Here is a 19,179-nt window from a genome sequence, read left to right as displayed (position 1 = left end):
AGACAGACGGCAGCTCGGCATTCACACACTTCTGGCCCCGCTCTACAACAAAGGCCTAATAGCAAAACTGGTTGGCCCAACTAAGCACACCGTAATGCTCTGGCATAAGGCCCAAGCACGACTGAAGTGGGGGGGGGGTGATTACTCAGCTCACGCCCTTGTGGGATTCTAGAGTGTTGGGAAACCTGAGACGTAGCAAAGGATTTGACCGCTGGGACGCTATAGGGATTTCCACGGTAGGAGACTTATGGACAAAGGAGGGGGTGGTTCCATTTGCTACTCTGAGAGAACAGTATGAACTGCACATCACTGAGACATACAGATACATACAGATCAGACACGCATTGATGGGCGCACTGACACCAGGTACTCAAGTCCCGGAATCGGCCCCTTTGGAGGACAGACTACTCACTGATTTCATAGAAGCTAGCGCTACATCCCTCACATACCGTAAGTTAGTGAATAATTTGCCTGACCCATTACGGAAATTGAAAGAGAAATGGGAGGCGGATGTAGGTGAACTGGACGAGGAGGAATGGAATGCCGCACTGGCATCGCCTAGGGAGGCGGGTATATCAGCAAGGTTCCGATTAGTGCAGGTCAAGGTATTGCACCGAGTATATTACACACGCACTACACTACACAAGATTCAGAGGGCAGATCACCCATATTGTCTACGGAACTGTGGGGAGGAGGGGACGCTGTCCAATACCCTTTGGTCGTGTCCGACTATACTAGACTACTGGAAGCGTGTGGCACGCACGATCGCCCAGACGCTACAGCTCCCATTCACTCCAGACCCTAGAATTTGCCTGTTGAATGTGTGGGGCCCGAACGACCTGACGTCATACGGGCGGAAGTGGGTTATCATAGGGGTGATGTTAGCGAAGCGAGACATTGCGCAAAGATGGGGGGCAGCGGAGACACCAACGTTGGCACAGTGGTGCAAGAATATGGATATGCTCATGATGGTGGAACGGGCTGTGTATCAACAGAGGGCCAATCCACGTAAATGGAACAAACTATGGTTGCCGTGGAATGCTTACAGGGGGGAGCCTTGTGCACCTCTACAGGAGGATGAAGATGTGGATAGTTCGGAGGAGGAGGAAGATGTAGCATAAACTTGGGACGGCGGGTGGGTTGGGGCGGCAGGGGCGCGGATTGCATAGACACTGTCTCGCCCTCCTGGCGTAAGGGATGTTAAGGGTATGTGTGGGGGTTGAGGGCTGACAGCCTGCCTGGCACACCTAGGAAGCTTATATATTCCTACATTGCTTCTGTGAGATCATGATATACACCTGACTGTTGTTTGTTGTTTAATGTTAAGGAAAAGAAATGTTGCGACTCAAACTGATTGTGGCGGAATGTTGACGCCAAGTATCTGACTGCTTGAACCAGTACATGTGACGACAGGGTGCGACAATAAAAAAATTTTTACAGACAAAATACCTTCAAAGAGACATGTCATGTAAAAAAAACTGTTGAAGTGTTCTAGGATGCCCACACACAGAGGGGAGTATTCGACGATTAGGGCTACTAATAAAGGGCCACCAATTCAGAATGTAATTGCTGGAGTCTACAGCTGCAAACCACAACCAAGGATAAAATGAACGACACCGGTGATTCTCAGGAAATACAAAACACAATCTAATAGAAACGAACATGCAACAAACTAAACCGTGATCACACAAGGAGCTGAAAATCACCCTTCAGCTTTGATAAAGGTGAATAAACTACAATCATTACAACTGTGAGAGCGTTTTATGTCTGTGAAAAACGTGTCTGCTTGAAAAAAGATGCAGTCTGGATTTCAGAAAATAAGGCATAATTCTAGAAGTCGCCGAATAATAATAATATGGAGCAAGGTCAAACAATTAAGGCACATAACAGGCCTTAAATCAATCTGTTATTGGTCAAGGTAAAGACTATAAGCTACAATGTTACAGCAAGATGATGAGGGTTATACAGCTCCAGATATGTTGTCATAAATAGATGTTACAATGGCCCATCCTTCGAACTTAAGGGTCGATTCGATAACTTGCCGCACTAAGGGGGTCATTACGATGTCGGGCGGATTTCCTCTGCCAGGCTGGCGGAGGAAATCCGCCCGACATCCACTGCCCAATTCCCCCCACCATATTTGGATGGCGGGGGGGACCGCGGCGCTGTCAAACACCGCCCGCCTGTTGTCCGCCCCGGTCGCCTTGCGGCTAGGGCGGAAAATGAGTAACATGGTGGCGGTGTCTGTTAGACACCGCCCGCCATATTACTATGGGCATTTACAAATGCTTTTCCGTGGCGACAATGCCGCCACAGAAAGGCATGCGGAGACTCCCTGCGGGGGCCCCTGGCGGGCCCCCTGGGAGTCCGGGGCTTGGGGGGTGCACATGGGGGTACCTATGGTACCCCCGCAATTCAAAGTGCAACATGGCAGGCACCGCGCGGTGCCTGCCATGTTGCACTTTGAAATGCACAACGTGCATTTTCACCATTGCGGCGGGCGGAGATTTCAACTCGGCCCGCCGCAATGGTAAATATACAGAATGCGCCAGCCTGTGTGGCGGGTGCATCCTAATGCCAAAATCGGGACTCCCGCCCTGTAGGCGGGCGGTCCACATTACCGAAAGAGTGGCGGGCGGGCTTTTCTAATAAACCCCCAAGTGTCATTTCAAGTGCAGTTCTCATAGGCTGATATTAAACACAAGTCATAATGCTCCTACTGCGGTACGGATTCCATATACTGTGTTCAAGCAACTGCGCATGCTGCGGAAAACGCCTTCTGGTATGCATGGGGTGAGCTCCCTAAATATCAGCTCATTCTTGTTGGGCCAGTGGCTTTTCCCATTGGAACGCTAATAAACCACCAACTCAGGGAGCAGGAATTTGGACTGCACAGGAGGTGGTCTGCATTTTGGGAAGTGGCAATAGAAGGGAGAGGGATGATCCAAACAAATTAGAGGAGGTGGTTTCACTTGCAAGGAGCTAGTCTACACGGCTAGGGCCACTGAGCCTTTTTCTGTGTCATTCCATTGGACTGAGCACCAGTCCATTCAAGGAAGACCATGAGGAGCCGACTAGGGCAGTCATATTTATATTAAGTGTAGACAAATAACAAGAAAGTGCGCTAGTTCAAGTCAGTCATAAATGTTAAAAAAAACATGTTTTTTAAATATAACACATCTTACCTGAGGAAAATCATGCCCATTCTGGAAATGGTGGCAGGAGAAGCACTGCTAAGATCATGGGTTTCAAACAAAAAGTTAACATTGGGACCAAACTGGATTCTCTCTCCACTAGGCATAGTGAGAAGTCTGTTGTCATCCAGAACGGAGTTCAGCGATTCAATCCACTCTGGATCAATGTCACCATCACAGATTATCCACGAGTTGACCTCTGTAAACAAATAAAACATTTTAAAAAGATGTGCTTGAACATTTTAATTGATTTACAAGGATAAAAATATCTGCTATGCGAAACAAAAATAAATACCATTATGAACCTATCATAACTATGCCCAAAATACCTTCTTCGAAGCCCTCAAACTATGAGTGCTATGCGGGCAGAGTCGGAATCTGTCTCATCACCCTTGACACAGCACCCAGAGAAGCTCAATGAAAGATTCTTCAAACAGCTACCGGTTCTAGAATGAAATGTTCTTTTCTTTTTCTGACTCCATCGAATATCTGGATTTGCTCCCTGATCTAGACTGCTCTTTTGGTGCCAGTTCCCACCGATAGCTCCTATGACAGCAACAGTCCACAAGTGGAAGCACCATGGCGATTCACATCTGATTAAATCCCTTGGGTTCCCTGTGGGAAACTATACCTCTTAATATTAGTTAACAAACAAAAAGGTTAGGTACCTGTCACTTGCCTTTGTAGTATTCCATCATGGGTAACTTCTTTATATTTATAACTGCTAGAATACTCTAGCTTGTCTATCACCACCATGGAACACTTTCTTTAATTAAATTAATGATTAAAATGTACTTTGAAATGTAAAAAAGATATATTAATGATTTCTCTCCATTCATTTGAAAGCACTCATGTCATGCACGTTTTGCTTGCATTGTGTTTCTGCCCTTCGTTTTCCCTCATTTTGCCTCCGTTTTTTCTTCGCTCCCCAGACGACCCAGCCGCCACTGAGCCGCCCTCTGACCTCCTTTTCCCGCCGCTGACTCCCTGCGGCCCCACCCCCCTCCTGCCAATTCGCCGCCCCGCTCCCGCCACCCAGCTGCTCCTCCCTCCCGGCTCCTCACTTATGACGCCCACGCGAACGCGTAGCGGTCACACGCAGCGGGCGCGCCGATTGTGCGCCGAAGGCGCGCCAAAGGCAAGCCAGTCTGCGCCCGTCCACGCCTGGACCGCGCCCAGTGCCAGGACCCCTGGCCCCCGACGATGCGAGACCACCCGACAGACCTACAACGCCGCCGCCCTCAACGCACTCAATGCCGGCCGAAACCCCGCCTGCTGCCGGGCCACCCCGAAACGCATCCACGGACCCTTCACCTGCAAGGCCTGCAAGTTCACCTGCCTCCGAACCAGCACCGCACCCGCCAAGCCAAGCACCAGCAAGACCCACCTCAAGTGCATCCTGCTCAACACCCGCTCCATCCACAGACACGCCATCGAACTCTGGAACCTGCTCGACACAACTTCACCAGACGTCGCCTTCCTCACGGAAACCTGGATGAAAGCCTCCTCTGCACCCGACATCGCCATTGCCATCCCAGACGGATAAAAGATCACCCGGAGTGATCGCATCAACCAGACTGGAGGAGGCATTGCCATCGTACACAAGAACACCATCCGCATCACGACCGACTCCAACGACACCTTCTCCGCCGCAGAGCACCTCCACTTCCAGATACACGCCGACCCAAAGACAACGCTCAGAGGCACCCTTGTCTACAGACCCCCGGGATCACGCACACAATTCAGCGACGACATCACGGACTTCATCAGCCCGCACGCCCTCCCCTCCGCTCACTACATCCTCCTAGGGAACCTCAACTTCCACCTGGAGAACAACGAGGACCGCAACACCGCCGCCCTGCGGACAACCTCGCCAACCTCGGACTCAAGCAACTGGTCAACACCCCCACCCACTACGCCGGCCACACGCTTGATTGCGTCTTCTCTACCAGCAAGCACATCACCTTCAGTCACTCCACCGGACTTCACTGGACCGACCATAGCTCCGTCCACTTCAGCTTCAGAAGAACCACGACTCACCACCACCCGCAACAGGTTCCTCACGGGAACTGGAGCAAGATCACCGCCGAGCAGCTCAACACCTCCCTCAGCCAGAACCCACCCGCCAGCACAACGGACCCCAAAGAAGCAGCCCGCAACTTCACGCAATGGCTGACCGCCGACGACCTCGCACCACTGAAGAACCCTCCCAGAAGACCCAGAAGCAAGAAGGCCTCCTGGTTCACCGACGAACTCAAGGACTCCAAGAAGAACTGCCGCACCCTCGAGAAAGCCTGGCTCCGCGACCAGACCACAGACAACATGACCGCCCTCAAACACGCCACCCGCAAGCACCACCAGCTTATTCGCACCACCAAGAAGAAATCACTGAAGGAACGACTGGACAACAACGCCCACGACAGCAAGGAACTCTTCAACATCGTCAAGGAGTTCTCCAACCCCAGCACCGGCAACAACGACATCACTCCTTCACAAGATCTCTGTGACTCTCTCGCCTCGTTCTTCCACCGCAAGATCGCCGACATCCACAACAGCTTCGACCCACCATCCACGCACCCTACCGTCGAACCAACGGCCCCCACCGCCACCCTCCGCACCTGGACCACGGTGACCACCGAAGACACAGCCCGCACGATGAGCACCATCAACTCCGGATCTCCAACTGACCCCTGCCCCCACCACGTCTTCAACAAGGCCGACTCCACCATCACACGCCAACTCCGGAACATCATCAACACCTCCTTCAACACCGCCACCTTCCCGGAGAGCTGGAAGCATGCCAAGCTCAGCGCCCTACTGAAGAAACCAACAGCGGACCCCACCGACCTCAAGAACTTCCGTCCCATCTCGCTCTTCCCTTTTCCTGCCAAAGTCATCGAGAAGACCGTCAACAGACAGCTCGCTGCCTTCCTTGAGACGAACGGATCCCTCGACCCCTCGCAGTCCGGTTTCAGAGCCAACCACAGCACCGAGACCGGCCTCATCGCAGCCACCGACGACATCCGAGCCCTGCTCGACAACGGGGAAACGGCGGCACTCATTCTCCTGGACCTCTCTGCAGCGTTCGACACTGTCTGCCACCGCACCCTAGTTCAACGCCTAAGCAACATCGGTATCCAAGAGAAGGCACTGGAGTGGATCATCTCGTTCCTCGCCGGAAGAACACAGAGAGTCCGCCTCCCCCCGTTTCGATCCGAGGCCACCGAAGTCATCTCCGGCATCCCGCAAGGATCATCACTCAGCCCCACCCTCTTCAACGTCTACATGAGACCTCTTGCAGCCATCGCACGCCAGCACAACCTCAACATCATCTCCTACGCCGACGACACACAGCTGATCCTCTCCCTCACCAGAGACCCCGACACTGCCAGAACTAGCCTACACGAAGGGATGAAAGACGTCGCCGAATGGATGAAGAACAGCCACCTGAAACTGAACTCAGACAAGAAGGAAGTCCTCATCCTGGGACCATCGCCCTCCACCTGGGACGACTCCTGGTGGCCCTGGGCACCACTCTCAAGCCAACAGACCACGCACGCAACCTGGGCTTCATCCTGGACTCCTCCCTCTCGATGACCAGACAAGTCAACGCCGTCTCCTCATCATGCTTCAACACCCTATGCATGCTCCGCAAGATCTTCCGCTGGATCCCGACCGAAACCAGGAAGACGGTCACCCAGGCACTCGTCACCAGCCGACTGGACTACGGAAACACCCTCTACGCCGGAACCACAGCCAAGCTACAGAAAAGACTCCCAACGCATCCAGAACGCCTCCGCCCAATTCATCCTGGACATCCCCCGATGCAGCCACATCTCCGGCCACCTGCGAGACCTGCACTGGCTCCCGTCAGCAAGAGGATCACGTTCAGGCTCCTCACCCACGCACACAAGTCTCTCCACGACCTGGGCCCCAAGTACCTCAACGACCGCCCGACCTTCTACACGCCCACCCGTCAGCTACGTTCTACAAGCCTCGCCCTCGCCGCCGTACCACGCATCCGAAGAGCCAACCCCGGAGGCAGATCCTTATCCTACCTGGCGGCCAAGACATGGAACTCCCTCCCCATCCATCTTCGGCTGACCCAGGACCATCTCGCCTTCAGGAGACAACTCAAGACCTGGCTGTTCGAGCAATAGCGGACTCCTTCCCCCAAGCGCCTTGAGACCCTTCCGGGTGAGTAGTGCGCTATACAAATGTTATGATTGATTGATTGATTGATTGATTCAGTTTGAAGCTTGATGAGAGAAACCAGTCATTTCTCTGACATGTCCTAATTAATTTGCAGTTGTAGTTGTACCTGTAGTAGAGAGAACTTCTGGGTTCTTCTGAAGGGGAATGCTATGTAAATCTTACATGCAAAAAACGTAATTCTTTTAAACCTCCTAACTGAAGCTATCGCCATCAAAAAGTTTAGCTTCCAAGACATGGACCTTTGATCTGACTTCTGAATGAGTTAAAATATCAATTTAGTAAGCCTTTCAAAGGTGGGGCACATCATGACATTATTCTTCCATACTTTCTGATGTAATATATCATTGCAATTCCTGAACAGATGGATTGCTCTTTTTCCAACAAGTTTGTTTTGAAAGTTGTCTCTACTAGCAATCAGGAGCCTTGACGCTTCGTCTCATTCGCACAGGCTCATCAGCCCTGAAAGAATGCACTGGAGATAATTGTTGCATTTGAGCCTTGTTCCATAAAGGCATTCTCTTAAATGCTTTGCTTTTGTGCTGTCAGGGTAATCTTAATCTTTGTCACAGAATGGTGGGGGTCTCTCTTTGAAGGCCCTAGAGGACTGCATACTAGAGTTCTGAAGCATAGAATCTCATGCCTCGTGCCCTTCTTGGTAACCATAGATCAGAGTGTTAATTCAGTTGCTTCTTTGGGAATATGCAGACTGACTTCCGATGTGCATTGAAGATGACTGCATCCAACTTTTGAGATCTAAGGATGTTTATTACAAGGGACACTGAGGAATGCTACAATTGTAACCTGCAACGTATGAAAGAACATTTTATGACTGATGTGTATCACTCGCATCAACTGCCATTGTCTTTATTAGGAAGGTATGGAATATACAAAGTTATGTTCGTACCAAGATTCCTTAAGATACTGCAAAATATAACATTCTGGGTAAAAACTGATTTTTTTTTGTTGGAGGGATACTACTTTGGCATGAAGGTGCCCCGAAATATCACTGGCCAAACTCTACAAGGGTGTATCTGATGGCGGAATAGCACTCGTGGATATACAAGACCAGTAGTGCTGAAAGGTTCAGTGTTCTCACACCAGGTAGAAATGTCCTTGCAAATCGACATAAGCATCATGAGCATAAGAGGATACCTGTCATTGATTTATGATGTTGCCCCCGCCACACACACACACACACACACGTTGCCAGAACCAACATGGATGGAGGAACTACCATGACGAGCGGCTACACACATAGCAGGCTGGCAGGGTGTTATTACAAGGGAAACCCTTTCTGGGACAGCAATGACTTTAATATATGAATTTACGCCCGTGTTTTCAGGAGTGGGATGACATACGGATATCTAAGGTCAGAGATATATGGGACAAAAGAAAATCTAGGAGTAGTTCAGGGAACTGTATATCTTAGTCAAATCCTATGTGTTAATATACACATCGGAATCACGATATAGAAAGATACAATGGAATCATGCACAACATTCAGGTATTCTCCTCCTTAGAGAGTAGAGGGGTTAAGGAACCCCTGAACTGTAAAGTAATGTCTCAAATATACCACTAATTTAAACCCCCTTGATGAGATTGCTTAGATGAAGGCAAAAAGAGAAGTCAATTTAGGAACCATGGATGAATCGGACTGGAAGGAAGCTAAATGGGGACCAAAGGAAGATGTCATAAGGGCTGGCTTCCAGCTGATACAACTTAAGCTTCTACATTGAGCATATTGCACTAGAACACACCTCAAAATCTTTGGTTATGAAGTCGGACACCTGTCTCAAGGATGTGGTATGGTGAGGTCATTCTTCCACACATGGTGGGAGTGCTCGAATATTACAGAATTCCGGCAGAAGGTGGTTGGTAGCTCTTCAGCAGTCTCTGAAACACCAGTGGTATGGCACACTAACACCATATTGCTGGGAATCTGGAGAGATTAGCAACCATGAAAATATATTAAATTACTTTCAAATACTGGCCTGAGCACTGAATGTTTTTTCTTACGTTGCTACACTTTGCACTGTAAAATTACCATACTATCTCGAACTGATTACGTGGTATACACTTTATGTCATATAGGATCTTGAGTTGTGGGTTCCACGCATGTTGGGTGACGTTAACTTAACATGCCACTTTTGTGAAACTTACAGTGTCTAACATGATATACATGTACCTGTATGCTTTGGACTTAGGTCATCTACTTTGTGTTTTTTCCAGCCCTGAAGAGTTGTAGAAAAACTTTTGTATGTCTACAACAAAACACGTGTCGGCTGGCTGTGTATTTTCTCTAACCTTGATGACGTATTAAAAGGAGAAAAATAACTCCAGAACCTTCGTGGGACCTATTCCTTTGTTTATTCTCTTGCATTTACTTAACACATTGTGTGTATATACTGTCCTGAGTGCGCAGGAATTTGTGTTTTCTTTGTGTTTGTGTGACCTGGTTTCACACGAAATTCGAGGGGTTCAAGGGTCTCCCCTCGCCTGCCAGCACCACTAACTGATTTATTCATGAAGCACTAAATATTACGTCAATACAGCTTGAGCGCCATTAATTCCTGTATACTTAAAACCCGTTCCTTGTGTTAATTTAACTGGCCTGAGGTTTGCCAGACATAACACTGCCAACTTGTGGGGCAGTAACCACATCCCACGGTTTTGGGATTAATGCTGAAAACAAAAAAAAGTATTTGAAAAAAACAATATATAGTAATATATAGTAGAACATCAGTGCCGTACATTTCTAGAAAATATATTGTTGGACGTGTGCAATCATAACCAACGCTTATCTCTTGGTTTAAAAAAAAGAGAATGTTATCAAAACTCCCAACTAAATTGCAATGAAAGCTTGTTGGTAGTGGAATTGGGCCGGGGGCAATCAGCCAGTCCAATGGAAAAGAGTAATAAGTGCTGCAACTGCCCTCGGCACAACATAACATCAGTTGATTGCCTTTTTGGGCCCCATTACAAGTGGACTTCAGCCCAAAACTCCTATTTTAGGTAAAACAGTATTACCCACTATTTCATGCACATATTCATCTGAAAAAAGCAAGTGCATATATGCTTGAAAAACTGCCCAACATTTGAGGAAAATTTGTGGAAATCACTTCAGTACCTTGTAGCATATTATTCCCCATTCCACTTATCTGATGGAGAGCTCTAGCTGCAGATACATTACCTTTGAATTTCCCAGGTGTTAGGCTGGATCAGGAAAATTTAGCTAAGCAATACTCCTTGCATGCGCCGTCAGGTGGCTCCAATCCGCTCCGCGTCACATCATTGACGTCGGTAGCGTCGGGTTATGATGTCGCAGTATGTGTATAGGTGCCACCCAGGCACATCTTTTCTTTCCACGCCAGTTAGGCACTGTGCCGGGAGGAGCTATCCCTCTGTCGCTTTTTGACAGGCGTTTCTCGAGCGTGACCACGATCCAAAGTCGTGCACGGACTGTCGGGCTATAGTTCCGAAGACCTTGCGGGGGCGGGCATTAAAGCTTCTTGCGGCCTGGCAGATGACACCGTCCATCGAGACTCCGCGGAGGACCCGGTCCCGATCCCGATCGAGGTAGAGGAGGTCCCGGGACCACTCGCAGAGCCAAAAGTACTCTTCATCCTACTCGAGGTCCTCGTGACACATGTGGAAGAGGCACAAGAACAAGAAGACCAAATGGACTTTATCCTCACCTCGTCTGTCATCTGTTGACGAAGGTGGTAAGGAGCACCAACGTTCTAGGTACGGTTCTGCAGAGCCAGAGACAGGGTCCAATTCGCGCCTCCCTCCCTTTCCGGGAGTCAGAGCAACCCCCGCTCAAATCAAAGATTTTTACGAGGCCATGTGCTGCGTATTTGAGCGGGCAGTCCTCTCTTGTGAGCCCTCGGGACCCGCGGGATCAGAGGGGGCCGATTTCCACACCAATTGAGGGGTTCTATGTTGTCACCTGAACACTCTGAGGATGTGTTAGGCATGGAAGAGAAATGGGAGGGGTATATGGACCTTTTGGAACACCAGGATGACTCTGCGAAGCACTTGGACTGGTATGGGAAATTGGGGGAGCCAGTGGACTGGATACTTCTCCAGATACTGCCATGCTCTCTCCGCCTACTGTGGCTACGGAGGGGGGTCATCTTATACCATGGTGGTCAAGAGGGCAGCCGAGGTCCTTGGACTGGAGCTGCCCTCAGTGGAGGTCAGGACTTATCTCCTGCCCGAAGTGCTTCAGCCTGGAGTTTCCAACTCAGAACCCCTTTTGCCCTTTAGTGAAGCACTGCCTGATGTCCTTCTAGGTACATGGTACAAGCCCAGCACTTGGTCTCCTGTAAATAGGACAATTGCACTGTGCCATTACCCAGCTCCGGGTGACCCAAAGTTCCTCAGCCAACACCCCAACCCAGAATGTTTGGTGGTGCAGGTCTCTACATCGCTGGGCATGTTCCCTTCCCCCACTCCGAATATGGAATCCAAGAGGCTGGATTCATTAGGTAAGAAATAGTTTTCTTCCTCCAGTCTGGCATTGCAGTCAGTGAATACCCCATTCTATTGGGCCGTTTCTCCCACTCCGTTTAGGAGATGGTTGCACAAGTACTGCCACAAGTCCTGGAGGAGGCCTGGGCTGTGCTCTCTCAGGCAGTTAAGGATGGGAGAGATGCAGCAAAATTCACCATAAGGTGTGGGCTTGATATGACCGATTCGTTGGGCAGATCGATTTCCACGACAGTGGCCTTGAGGCGCCATGCCTGGCTTAGGACAACTGGCTTCTCGGGTGTTGTCCAGGCAAATTTGATGGACATGCCCTTTGATGGAACCTGTATTTTTGGGGAAAAGGCAGATTCGGCCCTAGTGAGGTTCAAGGACTCTCGAGCTACAGCCAGATCCGTGGGCCTCTCTGCGACTCCTCGTGGGCAGTCTACCTTTCGTCTCATTTGTTGCGGTGGAAGGGGTTTCCAGCCACGTCAGCCCTATACCAGCCACCTTCCTGCGCAGGTTTCCCAACATGCAGGGACGTGGACGTGGTTCATTCCAGCCTAGGAATGGGAGCCAGAAGTCATCGACAGCCCTGCCCTCGGCAACCGCATCCTTCAAGCACTCCTAATCTGAGTCTGCAGGAGCACACCACTCCAGTTGGCAGGAGAATCCATCATCATCTACCCCACTGGAGGTCCATAACATCGGACAAGTGGGTCTTGCAGACCATTCAGGAGGGCTATTCTCTTCCTTTCCTTTCTTTTTCTCTTCTCATTCTTCTAAATCAGGAACGGCAGACGGAGGATCATTTAAAATTACTCCAGGAGGAAATTACAGCTCTCTTGGCCAAGGGAGCTATAGAAAGGGTCCTGGTTTCAGAAGTAGGCAGTGTCTGTTATTCCCACTACTTTCTGATTCCGAAGAAGAACAAAGGGTTGCGGCCCATTTTTGATCTTTCAGCCGCCAATCTCTTCCTCAAGAAGGAGAAATTCAAGATGCTCACTCTAGCTCAGGTCTTGTGTGCCAAGTGGAGTTGGGCCTCCAGGATGCGTATTTCCATCTCCCCATCCTGCCGGGCCACAGGCGTTACATGCGGTTCCAGACAGGCCACAAGCACTTTCAGTACACCGTATTCCCCTTCGGCCTTACCAGTGCCCCTCGGGTGTTCACCCGGGTGGTGGCGGTGGTAGCAACTCATCTGCGCAGATAAAGGGTGTCAGTCTTTCCCTACGTCGACAACTGGCTGTTAAAGGCGGCCTAAGCTGTCGTCTTCGACTTTCAGACTACGCAGACCTCCTGCATTCGCTGAGGTTCTCTATAAACGTGCCTAAGTCACACCTGACTCTTTCTCAGATGCTTCCTTTTCATCAGAGCTGTTCTGAACACAGTGCAGTTTCAGGCTTATCTCTCGAGCAGAAATTCCAGGATATTCAGGTTATGACTCTGATGTTTCAGCCTCTATCCTGGATTTCGGTGAGACTGACTCTGAAGCTGTTGAGCCTCATGGCCTCCTACATCCTGTTGGTAAAGCATGCCAGGTGGAGTATGCAGGCTCTACAGTCGGATTTATTGTTCCAGAGGGCACAGCATCGGGGGAATCTCACCAACATGGCTCAGATCTCAGAAGCAACTGCAGTGGTGGTTGATGAACCACGATTAGGTCAACGGCAGTCCCCTCTCCCTTCTCCAACCAGATCTCACAGTTGTGACACATGCATCACTTTTGGGATGGGGCAGCCATCTGGGAGAGGTGGAGATCAGGGGACACTGGTCTCCGGCGGAGATGGGGCTCCACATAAATTTGTTGGTGCTCCGAGTGGTTTGATTGGCTTTGAAAGCATTTCTTCCATCTATTAAGGGTAAGTTGGTGCAGGTGTTCACGGATAACACCACCGCCATGTGGTACTGCAACAAGCAGGGCCAGGGTGGGGTCATGGACCCTTTGTCGAAGGCCCTGCGTCTCTGGGCATGACTAGAACAGCAGGGCATAACCCTGGTGGATCAAAAACTGGCAGGTTCTCTGAACGCCAGGGCAGACAAACTCTGCCTTCGATGCCTAGCAGATCATGATTAGTGTCTCCAGTTGGACATGGCGTAAGGTCTCTTTCAGCAGTGGAGAGAAACTTGGTTAGATTTGTTCGCCTCCAAATAGAACGCACAGTGTCAGCAATACTGCGTGCTGGAGTTTCCAAGGCGGCTAACGATCGGTGACGCCTTTAGTCACGAGTGGAGCTCAGGTCTGCTGTAAGCCTGCCCGCCTATACCACTTCTGCTCAGGGTTCTGAAGAAGATCAGGAGCAACCAGGCCCAAGTCATCCTTGTGGCTCAGGACTGGGCGAGGAGAATCTGGTATCCAGAGCTTCTGAAAATGAGCATTGATCCTCCGATCAGGCTGCCCCTTCGGGAGGATCTTCTATGGCAGCAACAGGGGAGGGTTCTCCATCCGAACCTGTCAACTCTGCACTTCCTTGTATGGAGATTGAGCGGCGGCAGTTGATGGCTTTTGACATTCCTCCCGAAGTATGTAATATTATTTTGGTCAGCCAGGCGGCCCTCCACTACGACGGTATATGCCTGCCGTTGACAGAAAGTTGTATTATACTGTACAGAAAGGTCTCTTGACTCTATTTCTGTTTCTCTTTCCACTGTTCTTTTAGTAATTGTAACCCTTGCCCAACAGGGCTCTGCTTTGGGAAATCTCAAGGGTTATCTTTCTGCTCTGTCTGCTTTTTTGCGGCTGCCAGACCAGCCCTCTCTCTTTAAGTCTCAAATTGTACATACGTTTCTAAAAGGGCTGGCTCACATGTTTCCACCCATGCCCTTTGTTATGCCGCAGTGGGACCTTAATTTGTTCCTCACTTATCTTATGTGTGCTCCTTTCGAGCCATTACACAACTATCCCCTCCGGCTGCTTACCATCAAGGCAGCCTTTTTAGTGGCAATTACATCTGCCTAGAGGGTGAGTGAGTTGCAGGCGCTATCTTGTACACCTTCCTACATGATGAATTTTCCGGACAAAGTGGTGCTTCGCACCCGTGCTTCCTTCTTGCCAAAGTTTGTGACCCTATTCCGTCTGGGTCAATCCATCACGCTGCCCACCTTCTTTGCTTCCCCACATCCCTCTAAGGAAGAGGAGCATCTCCACCGACTGGACCCAAAAAAGAGCGTTATCATTCGACCTTGACTGCACAAACGAGTTTGGGTGGACGACCAAATCTTTGTTAGGTATGTGGGGGCTAAGAAGGGGCAGGTGGTGCAGAAAAGGACCATTTCTCGTTGAGTCGTTCTCTGCATTCAGATCTGCTATGCCCTGGCTAAGAAGCAGCCCCCTGAGGGTCTAAGGGCCCATTCCACCAGGGGGAAGGCTGCAACCATGGCCTTGGCTCAAGGAGTCCCAATCCTTAACATCTGTCAGGCGGCGCCAACATGGGCATCCTTGCACACATTTGCCAAGCACTACTGCCTGGAGAGTCATATCCGCAGAGACGGGCATTTTGTCAGTTCAGTCCTGCAGGACTTCCTAGTAATAAGGTTTTGGTTCGAAGTCCACTGCCGGGATGGTATGGCTTGGATATCTAATTCAAAGGTAAGTCTTTATCAGATGAACAAGTTACTTACCTTCGGTAGCGCATTATCTGGTAGAGACTCTATCTAGCTGCAGATTCATTACAGCCCCAACCATGCCTCCCAGCTTTGGGATAGGGTTACTCCCATTTTCTGGGCCCTAAATTTGCATACAGCTAAGTAAGTTACTGTGTGGCTCTGCGCATCTGGAAAATAGTAAAAGTACTGACGACCACGTGCTTGGGTTGCGCCTATGTAGGTACCGCGACATCATGACCGACGCCGACAACATCGCGCAGAGCCGAATGGAGCTACCTGACAGTGCGTGCAAGGAGTATTACTCAGCAAAGGTTTCCGGATCCAGCCTGACTCCAGGAAAATTCTAAGGAAAGGAGTCTTTACCAGATAATGCGTTACTGAAAGTAAGTAACTTGTTTGCCAACACTCGTAATTGCCAGATAATGGTGGTGTAACCATGGAAACTTTTCATATAAGACAGGCAGGATTTAAGAGTTGAAGCAAGGCATTTGGAAAAGAAGGTCATAATTCTCGATTAGCTGAGCCTGGAGGTCATAGAAGGATTATAGAGAATAGGTGAGAGGCCACAACCCTGTGGACTGACCCAAGTATTCAATGCTAGCTAATGGAACCCTTAGTGTACAATATACTAAACATTACTTCATGCACAGAAACCAACCCATCTTAATCGGAAGAACATTCTTATGATTAGCTTATTACATTGGATTTTGATAAATGTTCAAATGCAATTGTCTCTATGAATATAAACACATACACCAGGCTTATAATTGCATTCTGGTTCACCACAGCTTTGGAGGTGTTTATTTCCAGGAACCTACCTTGGTGCTCTCGCACTACTTGTCGAGCACTACTCGTGAGTACACCATCTGACCATTCTCTGGTATCCATGTCAATATGTCCAAGCAACTGATGTCGAGGCATGGCCTTGGGATTCATGGTATACTGCTTTACAACTTTGCCAACTTTACTAAGTGCAGCCCTCAACATCTTCCAAAGTGTAGATTTGCCAGCACCACTTGGCCCAACAATAACTACGCCCATTCTCTGTCGAAGCTGTTCATGTAATTCCAAGGATTTTTTAATCTGGTGATAAAAAAAAGTTTGATTACAAATCCTTAATGGAAACTCAACACATTGCGATTGAAAATCAAGCATTTCAATTACTTTCCATTTTTAAAGCAATATAGAAAATAAACTTAATGGGGCAAAAATAGTTAATGCTAGCAAAATGAAAGACTGCCAGCATTAAAGTTAGTCCTCAATTTCAAATTTCACATTTATTGTCAGTTCGCATTTAGCAATTCATCGATAATCACAAAGATTAAAAACAAATTTTATAAAGTAAAATTCAAATTGTTAAAAAGACAGACCATTAACATTCAGACTATATAATATCAATAAAATTAAAGTCATAAAATGCTAAAATAATCGGGCATTGATAGTCTTTTAAAAAGTCGGATCCATCAACAGAAATATTGGTTAAATAGATAGTGCCTATACTGCAACAGTGCTGCGATCTATACAAAGGCAATGATGTTTGCCGCATTGACAATATGGACATAATAAAATTATCCACAGCGAACACCAGAATTACCCTAGGGTCACTTTTGCATATACTTAGGGAGTAAATATGGTCACACAGCCCCAGAGCCCAACACATTGGTGCAATCGATCTAGAATAAGCCCTACAAAAAAAAATGCTCATCTGTAGAACGGCAGGCTGGACAAAGTTTTGATTTGTAATCAACTAAGTCCAAGATAAAACGTAGGTGGCCAGAGGAAGGTAGCCATAGTGAAATTGCAGGAAAAGAGAGAGAGCCCGAGTCAGATGGATAAAATCGAGGGCATTCTCTAGTTTAACTATATTTTTGTGCATTAAAAAGGTTTAAGTCCTGCTACCTAGAGAGTCGGAGAATTCGTTGGATGTAATAAAGTTTTCCCAATATGCCTGTTTGATAACACCCTTAGTGTTGCTATTGATGATTAGGGGGGGTCGATCCAGAGCCTTCCCAACTTCAAACTATTGAAAGTTAGTTCAATATAAGCCGACCAGGGCTATAATTTCACTAACAACTTCTTTACATGGAATTAGCGCCTCTTTCGACAGGACCCGAAACCAATACATTAAGGGTAGCAATTTTACCTCTTTTGTGATGGGCTTGATGGCAGGGTCTAGTCTGAGTTGCAGGAGAGGGGTCCCGCACCCCGGGCTAGCAACTACCCTATAAAATTGTTTAAGCCCACTCCGAAAGGAGAAGAATTGCAGTGGCTCCTCAACTCGGCCTCATATAATGCAGCACTCTTAATCTGGGTATTATAGATCTGATCACAGGGGAGAATAGGTTAAATTAAGCTCTTTTGGCAAACCTCACAAGGGTGGATGCTCTTTGGACGATTATTGAACAACTCTTTTGGATTTGAGGTTCCCAAGACTCGCTGTTTGATAGTCAAATTCCCAGGTAGTCTAGTTGTATTACTCTCTCTAATGTGGTACTGCTTAGGCTAATGGTGGCTCTCAATCTCAATTCAATTCAATTTATTTTTTTTATTATGATTTGGAATTCCATGGAATTCCACATAAAATACAGAATAAAAACAGCTTTTTCATACAAAGCAAAGAGATAAAAAAACAATTTCACAATTACACCTATCTTTTCATATTTCTTTATATTTATATATCAGCTTACGATATGTAAAAAACACTATAAATAATCATGTTCACCAAATATAGGGATCTGAAATAAACTGCAACTTTTTTTAATAAATAGAAATACAATATAGTATAAATCCACACATTAGTGTTTGTGCATATGTGCATATACATATGTGTGCGTGTGCATATACATATATCTATGCACATATATATTAGCATATATATATATATATATATGTATATATATATATATATATATATATATATATATATATATATATATATAAAAATGTAAATGTTCGTTTGTTCAAAATCGTAAATCTCCAAAAGTTCTTCACCGATTGCTTTGAAATTTTGACACAACATTGGATTCGAATAAGCTCGTGTTTATATATACACAACGTTGGATTCGAATACGCGCGTGTCCAATACGCGCGTGTTTTTAATCGAAAGTCCGAACAGACCCTATCGTTTTGGTTGTTGCGCAACAACTACAATGGACGCATACAGACAATAGTCTACATATATTAGGATGGACCGTTGGTGTCAGGATGGCAGACCGGGAAGTGGGTGGAGGGAGGGGGGAGGAGTTGGTTCACTTTGCAACATTAAGAAAGGACACATAGAGACAATAGTCTACATATATTAGGATGGACAGTTGGTGTCAGGATGGCAGACCGGAAAGTGGGTGGAGGGAGGGGGAGGAGTTGGTTCACTGTGCAACATTAGCGCGTGTTTTTTTATATATAAAGTTGGATTTGAATACGCGCATGTCCAATACGCGCGTGTTTTTAATCGAAAGGCCGAACAGATCCTATCGATTTGGTTGCTGCGCAACAAATACAAGGGACGCATAGAGACAATAGTCTACATAAATTAGGACGGACAGTTGGTGTCAGGATGGCAGACCGGGAAGTGGGTGGAGGGAGTGGGGAGGAGTTGGTTCACTTTGCAACATTAGCGCATGTTTATATATACACAACATTGGATTCAAAAACGCAAGTGTCCAATACGCGCGTGTTTTTAATCGAAAGGCCGAAC

At 47.9% G+C, this 19,179-nt stretch overlaps 1 protein-coding gene across 2 annotated transcripts in view; it reads right to left on the bottom strand.

Annotated features, from left to right (window-relative positions):
• The window catches only part of DYNC2H1 (dynein cytoplasmic 2 heavy chain 1), a 1,763,151-nt gene that overhangs the window by 1,036,378 nt on the left and 707,594 nt on the right, over positions 1-19,179 (bottom strand). For both annotated transcript variants that reach the window (XM_078657019.1, XM_078657020.1), the window contains exons 38-39: positions 16,304-16,568; positions 3,186-3,393 (exon numbers count right to left, since the gene is read on the bottom strand). In XM_078657019.1, the coding sequence (XP_078513145.1) occupies positions 3,186-3,393; positions 16,304-16,568 (473 nt within the window). The remainder of the gene's footprint in view (positions 1-3,185; positions 3,394-16,303; positions 16,569-19,179) is intronic.

This window comes from Lissotriton helveticus, chromosome 8 (genome assembly GCF_964261635.1).
Source record: "Lissotriton helveticus chromosome 8, aLisHel1.1, whole genome shotgun sequence".
Classification (NCBI taxonomy): domain Eukaryota; kingdom Metazoa; phylum Chordata; class Amphibia; order Caudata; family Salamandridae; genus Lissotriton; species Lissotriton helveticus.
This window is presented reverse-complemented; position numbering and strand designations above follow the sequence as displayed.